General features: G+C 35.8%; 2 protein-coding genes across 7 annotated transcripts in view; one reads left to right on the forward strand and one right to left on the reverse strand.

Annotated features, from left to right (window-relative positions):
• Positions 1-8,368, forward strand: part of slc4a5a (solute carrier family 4 member 5a) — a 42,595-nt gene extending 34,227 nt beyond the window's left edge. For all 4 annotated transcript variants that reach the window (XM_089130350.1, XM_089130353.1, XM_089130352.1 and 1 more), the window contains 9 exons: positions 727-840; positions 968-1,129; positions 1,216-1,394; positions 2,273-2,345; positions 3,784-3,852; positions 4,793-4,966; positions 5,177-5,347; positions 5,575-5,630; positions 7,896-8,368. In XM_089130350.1, coding sequence (XP_088986476.1) covers positions 727-840; positions 968-1,129; positions 1,216-1,394; positions 2,273-2,345; positions 3,784-3,852; positions 4,793-4,966; positions 5,177-5,347; positions 5,575-5,630; positions 7,896-8,076 — 1,179 coding nt within the window. In that variant the 3' untranslated portion in view covers positions 8,077-8,368. The remainder of the gene's footprint in view (positions 1-726; positions 841-967; positions 1,130-1,215; positions 1,395-2,272; positions 2,346-3,783; positions 3,853-4,792; positions 4,967-5,176; positions 5,348-5,574; positions 5,631-7,895) is intronic.
• ogfod2 (2-oxoglutarate and iron-dependent oxygenase domain containing 2) lies at positions 7,909-11,691 on the reverse strand. 3 transcript variants are annotated; one of them, XM_089130355.1, is made up of 8 exons: positions 11,365-11,685; positions 11,227-11,283; positions 11,024-11,134; positions 10,838-10,937; positions 10,642-10,766; positions 10,232-10,489; positions 9,311-9,482; positions 7,909-8,023 (listed from the first exon to the last, which is right to left on the reverse strand). In XM_089130355.1, exons 1-8 carry the CDS (start codon positions 11,476-11,478, stop codon positions 8,001-8,003), a joined length of 960 nt encoding a protein of 319 aa, XP_088986481.1. In that variant the 5' UTR covers positions 11,479-11,685; the 3' UTR covers positions 7,909-8,000. The 3 variants fall into 3 exon arrangements, with proteins under 3 accessions (XP_088986481.1, XP_039515161.2, XP_039515160.2); XM_039659227.2 differs by lacking the exon at positions 7,909-8,023 and having other exon boundaries at positions 8,956-9,482; positions 11,227-11,275; positions 11,365-11,691; XM_039659226.2 differs by lacking the exon at positions 7,909-8,023 and having other exon boundaries at positions 8,956-9,482; positions 11,365-11,684.
• Positions 11,692-11,699: the final 8 nt, after the last annotated feature.

The following is an 11,699-nucleotide window of genomic DNA, read 5'->3' on the forward strand; positions in this document are numbered from 1 at the left end:
GACGTAGTTCACTGTTTCGCCACCAAAAATCAACTAGCTAGTCACGACTGTTTCCCGAAACCCACTGTCCCAAAGTATCGTTCAACCACGTTGGTTTCGCACGTGGTGTGGAGTAATAACTACTTTTAATGAAACCAATTAGTTTGAGATCCAATTAACGCTAGATTTGTTTAATATAAATTACAGACATGTCATCTGAGGACTATTTCTAATTGTTCTCAGTTGTTCTGCTTTATTACCAGACTCGATATTTGGCTCGTTCTTGCATAGTAGAGCCTGTTCGCACATGTGCACTCTTCAAACACGTTACTTTAAATCTTTTGAAAAACCAAAACACGTAAATTACATTTATATGTATTCTAAACAAAAGGCACCGGTTGTACTGAATGTCAGCTTGCGTATTTTGCTCAAGATAAGGATTTATTACCTCCAAATGTCATGCAATATAGAAACGATGCCTCTAACCACAGGTCGAGAGCTGTCGTTCAAACCACCCGACTTTGCGATGCTGTTTGCGAATGTCCGTTGGAACGATGGTTTCGGGAAACACCGACTCGTTAAACTATGCAGATAACGACGGAACTTGCGACCATAGTTGGCTAACGGTGCTTTCGGGAAACGCAGCCCAGTATGTTATACATATGTTTTCAACGGTATTGTGCTATATTTTAGCAGCTGCAGCTATGTGTTTTATTTATTCTTTTAATATGTTTTGTTTCTATCAAGCTGAGGAAGTTAATTAGTGACTTCTCCATCTTCATGTCCATCATGACATTTGTGGGGCTGGACATGCTTATTGGTTTGAAAACACCCAAACTCATTGTGCCCACAGAGTTCAAGGTGAGAGTTACGCGCATGTACTGAAGAAAGAAACTGATCTTGATTTTTTTTTTTTTTTGTGACTATAAAGCTTCCTCTTTAGTTTTTCTCAAAGATGTATTGGCTAATTTATTTTCAAATCATGTAGCCCACACGCCCCGACCGGGGTTGGTTTGTGATGCCATTCGGAAAGAACCCATGGTGGGTTTACCTGGCAAGCTTCGTCCCTGCTCTCCTCGTAACTATCCTCATCTTCATGGATCAGCAGATCAGTGCTGTCATTGTAAACCGCAAGGAAAACAAGTTAAAGGTATCCATGCAGTGAGAAGGTCCCTAATCACTCCTGTTCTTTTCATTTCCATTGACTTCCTTACATTTCCTATCCGTTTGTTACAGAAAGGTTGTGGGTATCACCTGGATCTACTGTGGGTTGGCATTCTGATGGCAGCCTGCTCTTTTATGGGCCTGCCGTGGTACGTGGCAGCCACTGTCATTTCCATCGCTCACATTGACTCGCTGAAGATGGAGAGTGAGTCCAGTGCTCCTGGGGAACAGCCACAGTTCCTGGGTGTGAGGTGAGACAGACATGGCTACCATTGCAGGCCATAAATTATAAATTATAATAAAAAAGTCATAAATGATAAAAGGGTTATTGAGAGTGGGCTATCAAAACTTCCTTGTCATAAAATCGGATTTACATGAGCAGATGGACCACATTTGTGACCCTGGATCACAAAAGCAGTCACAAGTAGCATGGGTATATTAGCAAACAATACATTGTATGGGTCAAAATGATCGATTTTTCTTTTATTGCAAAAATCATATGGATATTAAGTAAAGATCATGCTCCATGAATATATTTTGTAAATTTCCTACCGTAAATATATAAAACGTTTATTTTTGTGAATGCAGTACAATTACGAACATAAATGGACACATTTAAAGGTGTTTTTTTTTTTTGCATCCTCAGATTTTAGATTTTTAAATAGTTGTATCTCTGTATCCTAACAAACCATACATCAATGGAAAGTTTATTTATTCAGCTTTCAGATTATGTATAAATCTCAATTTCATAAACTTGACCCATGTGACTGTTTTTGTGGTCCAGGGTCACATTTATATCCAAATGGTAATTAATTAATGCATGGAACAGAAGTCAAACCTCAAAATGTAGATGGTTATTAATGGGAATGCTAAACTACTTTTATGTACTGTTTACATGTCTGGTGTAAATCGACAATTGTTATGTTTAAGATTTTACATTAAGTATAAAATGCCTACTAAACACTAAATGTGTTTTGCCGAAGTAACATAAGTAGCTACATTGTTAGTCTGCACGGAATAGTTACAACACAAATGACACAAATACATAGAATAAATTGTGGCTGTTCAGTATATATATCAAATTTTTCCACTCTCTTTTATTTTTTTTCTGCTTTTCTTCTAATTACAGAGAACAAAGGCTGACAGGAATCCTGGTGTTTGTGTTGACAGGGGTGTCTATCTTCTTAGCGCCAATCCTGCAAGTGAGCTTGTTGAAATGACAGAGATAATTAATACTGACTGGAGCTATCATTTAGGGTAGATTAGTGATTATTATTATAAAAAATGTTCACTGAAGATGTCTGTATGATCTTCTTTGCTTTAGCTGTACAATCTTTTTTTGTGTACTATTTTTTGTCTTTACTGTCACTTGTGATTAATTTAATCCATTTCTTACTGACCCCAAGTTTTTGTACATCTACATTGTATTTACTTACTTAACATACCTTGAATTTCTAAAACAGTTAAAGTGAACTAAAATATCATCCTGAAAGTCATCTTCAATTGGCCAGATGAAATTACACTTATGGCCTTGGCATTCAACAAATTTTTTTTATTGTTATTATTCATGTGATTTTAAATGCACTTGAAATGTTTTTAAAGGTCAAGCATTCTTAGAAAACCTTAATAAAACCAACCATTTAAAAAAAAAAAATGTTAAGGAAGCAATGCCTCTGCAGGAAGTTTTACTTCCATTATCTGGTGAATCTGAAAAAAGGGTAGGTTTTATCCATCAATAAATTGATTGGATTGTGTAACATGGCCTTTACATACTGTACCAGAATGGAGCCAGACTGAGTGAGCTCTCTAAAACAAGAATTAAATAGCTATTTGGCTACAGGTTAACATATTCCAATAGCCCGTATCACCAGGCAAGTGACATCAACAGAAAGGAAATGTGTTTCAGAGGAAGAACAATGTAGTGACGCAGATGGTTTCATTAGTAGTTTCTGATGCGTGCCTTTGTGTTGAATAAAATCAATATTGTCCATACCTTCAGATTATATTTCTGATAAGACAAATCCATTTATTGTCCATTTGGCATTGCAAACAACAAATAAAACGAAAATAAACATTAAACCAAAATATCTGATTCAAAATAAACTGTTAGGGATGAGCACAATCCAACTCTCCACATAGCACGGTCAAAAAGTTTGTTGACCTTCCATCAGCGCACCTGTAACTCATTATCACCTTACTTAAATATACTCAAGATACGTCCTTTACTGTCACAAACAAAAAATACAATTCAAAATAATGGCTCCAACAAAAAGTTTTGCCAGTTTTTTGGTAACGCTTCACAGTAAAGTTTCATTAGTTAGGCCTACCTACTTTAGTAACCATGAATTAAGAATGAACAATACTTCAACAGCATTGATTAACCTTAATGTTAATTTTAACATCTTCTAATACATCATTATTAAAATCAAAAGTTGTATTTGTAAACATTAGTTAATGGACTAACATGAACAACTATTTTATTAACTAACGTTAACAAAGATTAATAAATACTGTTTCGAATGATTTGCTCATTGTTAGTTAACTGTTATATGATTAAATAGGGTCTGTTTTGTCTTCATGCTGACTTTAAGTGTAACTGCTGTTGCTTTGGCAGCTGAAGTGTACTTTTTCTGTTTATAGTTCATTCCTATGCCAGTCTTGTATGGAGTGTTCCTCTACATGGGTGTTGCTTCTCTCAGTGGCATCCAAGTAAGTGCCTATAACCTTTTTCAATCCCTCCTCCCTCCCCCGTCTGGAACAGCTCTAATAGCCGATGCACTCTTATGGTTTTTGACATTTGCAAAGTTTTAATATCATAGCAAACTTTAGGAAAACATCACAACTTGTACTTCGAGTGCAACACTCATTTGTATGCTCTCTACAGGCGTGTTTAGTGATTAGAAATGAGTGATTTCTCCACTCTGTGAAAGTGCAGGGTAAGAAGAGTGTGGTGTTGTGGGAATGGATATTTGCATGCTGGTTGGGTTTACTGAGGCAATTTTGAGCTGCATTTTGATGAGGCTGTCAGACTGCAGTGAGAATCCACCCTATTGTGTAGCTTGGCATTGGCCAGGTGCTTCTTTTCTGTGCTCTAGTAGTATAGTTTAATGTCAGCTAGAGAACAAGAGGAGGACAATGGCAAAATTATGGATCTTGGATGGAGACTGTAACTATACTGAATGAATACAAATGTATTTAAGTTAACAGTGCTTTGAGGCTAAATGCCCCTGAGAGCTGATATTGTCTTTAAACGAAGCGTTCTTTTCTATGTGACAAGCTTTGGAATGTGAATTACTAATTGTCTTATATAAGTGAGGGGGGGAAATTTGACTAAAAAGTAGGGAAGAAGTCATCCATATGACTCTTGCGTTACTTTTAAAGTCTTCTAAAGCCATTCGATAGTTTTATGTGAGGAAAACATCAAAATGTAAGTTGTTATTCACAAATAATCCTTCCCTCAAGTGAACTGCAACCAGATCCATCCAATTTGTGAACAAATCATTGAGATCGACACATTTTGTAAAGTGAATCAGATTGGTTTGACTCAACAAGTCTATTTCATTAGATCGAAGAGTATTTAGGTTGGGAATGACATGAGGTTGAGTAGATAATCCACTGCGTAACTAATAAAACATTTGGTCTTTTATAGTTCTGGGATAGGATCAAACTGATCATGATGCCAGCAAAACACCAGCCAGACTTTCCATACCTGCGTCATGTACCGCTGAGGAGAGTCCACCTGTTCACACTGGTGCAGATTGTGTGCTTAGCTGTTCTCTGGGTCCTCAAATCCACATTCCTCGCTATCATCTTCCCAGTCATGGTATGGTAACCGTAACACATTATATTGTTACACATTATACCGTAAGCACTCGGTATATCATGACTCGTAAAACAATACAAGTTTCAAGCTTTCTGGATGTAATCCATTTAGTAAAGGATCATTGCACTTTGTAGTTCAATCTCTCTAGGTTTTTAAAGACAATGAACATTAAAGATACAAATAAACAGTATCTGTCTCTCGATCTTTCAGATTCTTGGTCTCATGGTGGTACGAAAGATGTTGGACATGGTCTTTTCTCAACACGATCTGGCATGGGTGGATGATATCCTACCTGGGAAGGAAAAGAAGAAAAAGGATGAAGACAAAAAGAACACCAAGAAGGACAAAAAGAAAGGAAAAGCAGGGGATATCTGTGAAGAAGTAAGTGTTTTAGTAGCCAAACTCAAAAACAGACACGTAAGCTGAGAGTGCAGACTGGACTAGTCATCTTTGGTGACGTTCAGCCAAAAATGGTCTATATTTCAGATCCACTGTTGCATTGTGTTTCGCTGGTGCCACCTTCTGGTGGAGGAAAGCCTTTGTACTGTTCAAAGTTGACGCATTCTGCACATGCAGACACTTATTTTTCTCCGTTCTTTGGCCCACAGGACAAGTACCAACCTTATACAAACTGCTCCCCCAGTGATTCAGACTTGGATCGCAGGTACTGTGTGCTCAAACTACACGTTCCCTACCGTGACCTCCTACAGGCGCCAGACTCGAACTCCGAGTGGGCGGCACGATGCCAACCAGGCAGTTACTACCACTGATACTTACTTTATTAGATTTTTTTTTTTAAATGAGCATTTCCTCTTAAATACACTTCCACTCACTACCACTCTACATTTAATAATACTAAATATTGTATTAATATTTACATAGAAGTAGATGCTAGTTGATAGGCAGCTCAGAATATTAAATGTATAACTGCTAAGACCAATAAAATGTCATGCAATCCCCTGTTACAGTATTTTGCCATATATTATTTGAGTATTCACCTATAGATTTTTGCCTTGCCATGCGCTTTGAAGCAATGCAGATAGAATTGTTTTCATGCATCCACCAGTATTTTACTTTGTATGCTGTTATAAAAAAATGGTTATTTATTGTTATTCATACAGTATGTTTTTACTTTGCTTACATTTTCACACTCAAAGGAACGGCACACATAAATAATAATTATTGAACTTGCACAATTACAGTAGATGTGTGAACAGTTTTAGTTTATTTGCCTGAAATACTGGGAAAGATGCCAGTGAGAAAAGTTATTCGAATATATTAATGTACCCTACTTTGTTTACTTCTTTTTTTTTTTTGCTAAAACTTTACATTTTTAGTAGATATAAAGTGATTTATGTAACAATGTATTTTACTTCTTTCAAGGAATTTTGGTTGTTTCTTTCTCCTTTGTGATTGTGGTCCCAATAAGAGTGCTTATACAGAAGAACTCAGTGCCTGTACCAGTTTTTTGTTTTGTTTTGTTTTATGAAGGTTTCCCAGCCTGGTTTTTCTTACACTATATCCAAAACCCATTTACGTATCCAAATGCATTCCTCTGTATGTAGAAATGTAAAATCTGCTGGGTTTCATGTCTGCATTGCTGTTCAGGGGGCATGGTTTGGATGAAGTCTTCACTTTAACTAAGGTTGAATTTACATTATTTTAGTTATTGCATTATATATTTTATTAGATATATAGATATATAATTTTTTTATCTAGGATAATATTACTTTAGAAATATACCCTTGTTCATAATAGTCTTTCTTTATAACAACAGCTACGTACTACTGTTCAAATGTTTGAGGTCAGTAAGTTTTTTTTATTTTATTTTAAGTTAACACTTTTCTCAGCAATGATGTTAAAACTGACAGACTATTACACTACAAAAAATATACGCTGCTCTTTATATTAATTTTAAAAATATTAAGCCGCAGAACTTTTTAATATTTGAACAAATCAGCTACTATGATTTCTGAAGGATTGCTGAAAATTCAGCTTTGCCATAAGAGGAATAAAAAATTTGAAAACTGAATAAATATTGAAATAGAAAACCCTTACCAATATTACTTTCGTTACTGTATTTGTGATCAAATAAATGGAGAAAAAATAAGACTGCTTTCATTTAAAATTAAAAATCATACCGACCATTTTTTTTTTTAACATTCCTTTCAAAAAAAATAAAAATAATGTTACTTTATATATTCTATATTTGAATGTTAAAAAATGTAAATTGAAATGTCTAATGTAAAAAAGATTCCTAATGCATTAAATAATGTTAGTGTAGAACCTTATTGTTAATGGCCCAAGTAATTATCGCATTTAAACTAGGGCTGTGCAAAAATTAATTGCGATTAATCGCATCCAAAATAAAAGTCTGTGTTTACATAATATATTTGTGTGTGCTGTATATAATTATTTTGTATACCTGTGCATGCATGTATATATTTAGAAATTATTTGCGCTTAAATTCTGTATATATAAATAAATACATAATCTATATTATATAAATATTTTATATATGAATAACACATTTTCTTAAATATATACATGCATGTGTGTGTATTTATATATACAAAATAATTATATACAGCACACACAAATACATTATGTAAACACAGGCTTTTATTTTGGATGCGATTAATTGCAATTAATTTTTGCACAGCCCTCATTTAAACACTTTAGTTATCACCTTAACGCATAATATGAAACACTGTAGGACATCATACTGAGCCTTCTTTCTGATTTGGGTGTGCCCTGATCCCAAATCTTTCCCCTGGAACATTTGTGCAGTCACACCATCTCGTGTCACCTGCATCTATAATCTTAATACAGACTCCCAGCTCCCCATCCTGATACTCAGCTGTACCTCCTCCCTGCCATAACCCTCTCCTCCTCCTCACACTTGTAACTGGAAGTTGCCATTCCACAGCATCACTCTGCACCTGAAGATCTCCTGTCCATCGTCCCCATCGATGCCACTGGCCAGAGGGATGTCTTGCCCCGTGCCGCAGGTGAAGATTGAGATGGAGTCTGACTATGAAGACCCAGATATTAACCCTAGAGGCAGACACAGGGATCACAGGGACATGAGCAGCGAAACAACACTATAATGTCGAATCTCCAGTAGTGGAACTGTGAACAGTGTGGAACATCGGACGCTCTATCTCAGCTAGTTTGAAGCTCCTGTGTTGCTAATACATGTTCATGTTTAAGTTAAGATAAAGAGTGGATCAGACAACACTTTATAGCACAACTGTTACATGGCATAAGAAGTCAGTGGTTGAATTATTTTAAAGGGTAAACATTGAGCCAGAGTGTATAATTTATGTTACGTATGCATCAAATATAGATTTTTGTTTCTTATTTTAAAACCCAAGGGAATTAAAACTTTCTGCAAATTCAGTAAATTGAACTAATTGTTACTAATATAACGCCATAGATAATGTGAAAACTAGATCAGCTTTTATTTTGAAGATTCCAGTCTCTTTGATATGATGATTACAGAGATTTACAATTATGATTTTGTTTTCCCCGGTAACTGTTTATACCTCTGAGTCTAGTAGTGTTGCCTTTCTCCGAAGTCATGCTTTTCCTTGCCTTCCCTTTCTTTTCCTGCTTATAACACTCAAAAATCAAAGTTGGGGAAAGAAACAACCAAAAAAAAAAAAAAAAAACTGATTTTGGCCTTTCATTTTATTTACTTGAACGTTTTTAGAAAGCTTGTGTGAGCAGTGTTAGGTGTAAACGGGATGTTTTGTCTGTATTTTTATATTCTGTGCATGACTATGTGAAGCTGGGCAGGTTGCAAATGATGGATAATGATTGCTGATGCTGATGAGATTTAACCTCTGGAGAAAAAAATAACTGTTTTAAGATGCAATAATTCTGTCTCCTGACAACTTGAATTCTGGTTAAGGTTTAAAAATGAAGACTAAAAATATTTACTGAAATTAATGTTTTTGTACATATGAGCCATATACATTAGAATGTGTTGTTTGTTTATCTTATTTTATTGTACATCAAAAATCCCTTGTATATATTAAGAGACGGTACTGACTAAAATACAGTAGCAGGTTTAAAACCACAACATTTACAATCAAATGAATATTTAATCAGGTCATTTGCAGTCAAAATTACCACAACAACATTTACGCCTTTGGTACTGATTTTGAAAAAGGCACATTTTATCCTGATTGCCAAACTACTGAGCAAAGGACCATAAATTAGACAAAAACAGCACTGAACAACATCATGTTAAAGAACATGACGCATTTCTGCTAGTGTCAGGATCCATGGTGAAGCCATCGCTGAATCCGTTACTCTCCACTAGCGTGGGTGTCTTACCACACATAGGGCAGAGTTTGTTCCTCTCACGTGAAGCTCGCATCCATATGATCAGGTTCCAGCGTGTGCCTGAAGAGATGGGCAGGGCGCCGTGCATGTGCTGGCCCCTGTGAAGCAGACCCTCAGTCACGCGATGCTCCACTTCCACACACTCCGTCTCACTCAGAGGCACCTACAGTAAGACAAAAGCACAGTCAGGACACTGTAAATACATCTTTATCGTACATTACTAGGCCGCATGCTTGTGATGTTTCATCCAAAACTGTTAGTGTTTTTGTAAAGTGAAATAATGTGTTCTATAATCATGAAATAAAATCTCCTCTTGAAGAAATTGTTTGCTTGCTTTTAGGGTAATTGAATGGGGAATGTAAAACACTATTTCATTTCAACAGATTGTATGCATTAAACAAAAGTCTACAGTAACTTTTTGATGCAAAGGACCCCCTAGTTTGAGGGAACCCTTTCCTAAAATAATATATAGACTGATGAATACTAATTTGTGTGTGAAAAAATATTAGGGATGATATTATGAAAACAACTTGGTAAATAAAATGTAATTTATATTCACTGCACTTAAGCCATACCAAATCATTAAAATCCCTGTTATAAAATGTATATTTAAATGTATTTTTAAAAAAAATCTAAAAAATGTAATATTAAAAAAATCAGAACTTAAATATTTTGTTTGTGTTAAGTTAAATAAATATTTAAATATTTTTAAATATTAAATATATTTAATATTTAATTAAAATATTTTGTTTGACAGCATCTTTTTATACCCATAATTAGAGTATTGACATATGAAAATATCAAATTCCAATTATAATTTTGCTCTAGTTATCTTTACAAGCAGATTTTAACGAGATTTTCAAAATCAAAGAGCCCTGTCTGGGAAATTTAAAAAAGTTGTCTTATAAGCACCTGTCTCATGCCTCCAAAGAACAGGTTGCCCTCAGTGAAGTCTTTCCCCAGTGATATGTTTAGAGTGACTTCAGCGTTGTCATAATGATAGCAGAGTTCCACATCTTCACTCATAGCATACTTGACCACGAAAGCCTTGTGACTGTCCAGGCAGCTTCCTCCACAGTCGCTGTAGAGCAGAGTCGTGAGTGGACTCAGGTAGACCTCCCTCAATGGGGTGATGAAGCTCTCATCAAAGCCCAGTTCATTAAGAAGAATCTGGATTTGTTTAGAGATGTTCAATTATTGTTATTACTATTATGACTCGACTGGCAATCTGGCATAAAACAAAGAACAATATCAGCCAGCATTTTGATGGCAATCTCAACCACATGAGAACTGGTTAAGTGTATATTGATACAAACTTGTACCCCATTATTGTTCATGGTGTTCGGCCTGCCCTTTGGGGCATCAGACTGTTCAAAATGCTCTAGCTCTTCAATAAGGTCATTGCAGAATTCCTTTCTGAACACTGGGAATCTGAAGACTCTTGGTGCTGCAAAATATAAAGTAATCAGATTTGATGGTCAAACGATTTAAACTGGAGCAAGGGGTAAAGAAGCTCACCTGCTTCAGTCTGGATGAGTTTCAATAGTCCTTCCACGGTTGCATCACTTGAAGCACAGTATTTGACCATCTGTAAAAGCTCTGGGGCCAGGAATGATTCCTTGCAGGGGATAAATGGCATTACACTATATCAATGAAAGATGTTTAATCATAGACTACCCCTACTGCTGATTCTGTGTAACTTACATGTAGATGATAAACATGTTGATGTAGAGGTGTATAAATCTCCTTGATGGTAGCTGCTCTCTCTGCTGACTTCAATTTATGATTCTGGCGTCTTTCAATTTCTGCATGAATCTAAAAACACGACGGAGTAAATAAGCACACTCTGACAGCCTGATCTCAATCGTTACCGCAAGAGTGATTTCTGCTATAGAGAGCTCACTCACCTTTCCAATCACGTCTCTGAACTGAGATTCAGACACACAGCCCAAGGATCTGAGGGTCTTAAGCAAATGTCAATCATGTTCAGACTGAGACATGGCAAAGTATTTAACATTAAGGCATTAGCCAGTGTTGTCACTTACATTTTGATAATCATTCCTGAACTGGCTTTCTGAGACGAAACGAACATGAAGTTTGTATTCCTCAAGAAAAATATTATCTCTGAAAAAGCAACTGCATGTGTAAAATCTCTCCATGGTGTACGTTATTGAGATTTGACTAATCCGAGTCTAACTGCATACTGCTATATATATATATTTCATACTCAGACGTAATATTTACGACTTTTGAAATATGAATGTTAGACATTCATCAAGAACACACTTCGACCAGATAACCAGACTTCTTAGACCAGTTTGAAGTTGTCAATCTGTTCAGAGCTCCGCCTACTCAAAGATTGTTTTGAAACAACCACAAA

Source organism: Pimephales promelas, chromosome 4 (genome assembly GCF_988280905.1).
Source record: "Pimephales promelas chromosome 4, fPimPro1.hap1.1, whole genome shotgun sequence".
In the NCBI taxonomy this organism is placed as follows: domain Eukaryota; kingdom Metazoa; phylum Chordata; class Actinopteri; order Cypriniformes; family Leuciscidae; genus Pimephales; species Pimephales promelas.

Bases quoted from the DNA above. Each gene is read 5' to 3' on its own strand.
- ogfod2 (XM_039659226.2), bottom strand. From the start codon at position 11,478: ATGGAGAGATTTTACACATGCAGTTGCTTTTTCAGAGATAATATTTTT. The intron at 11,135-11,226 runs GTGAGTGAGCTC...TCGTGTTTTTAG, and splicing joins TCAGAGACGTGATTGGAAAG to ATTCATGCAGAAATTGAAAG. The intron at 10,938-11,023 runs GTAAGTTACACA...ATCCCCTGCAAG, and splicing joins AACATGTTTATCATCTACAT to GAATCATTCCTGGCCCCAGA.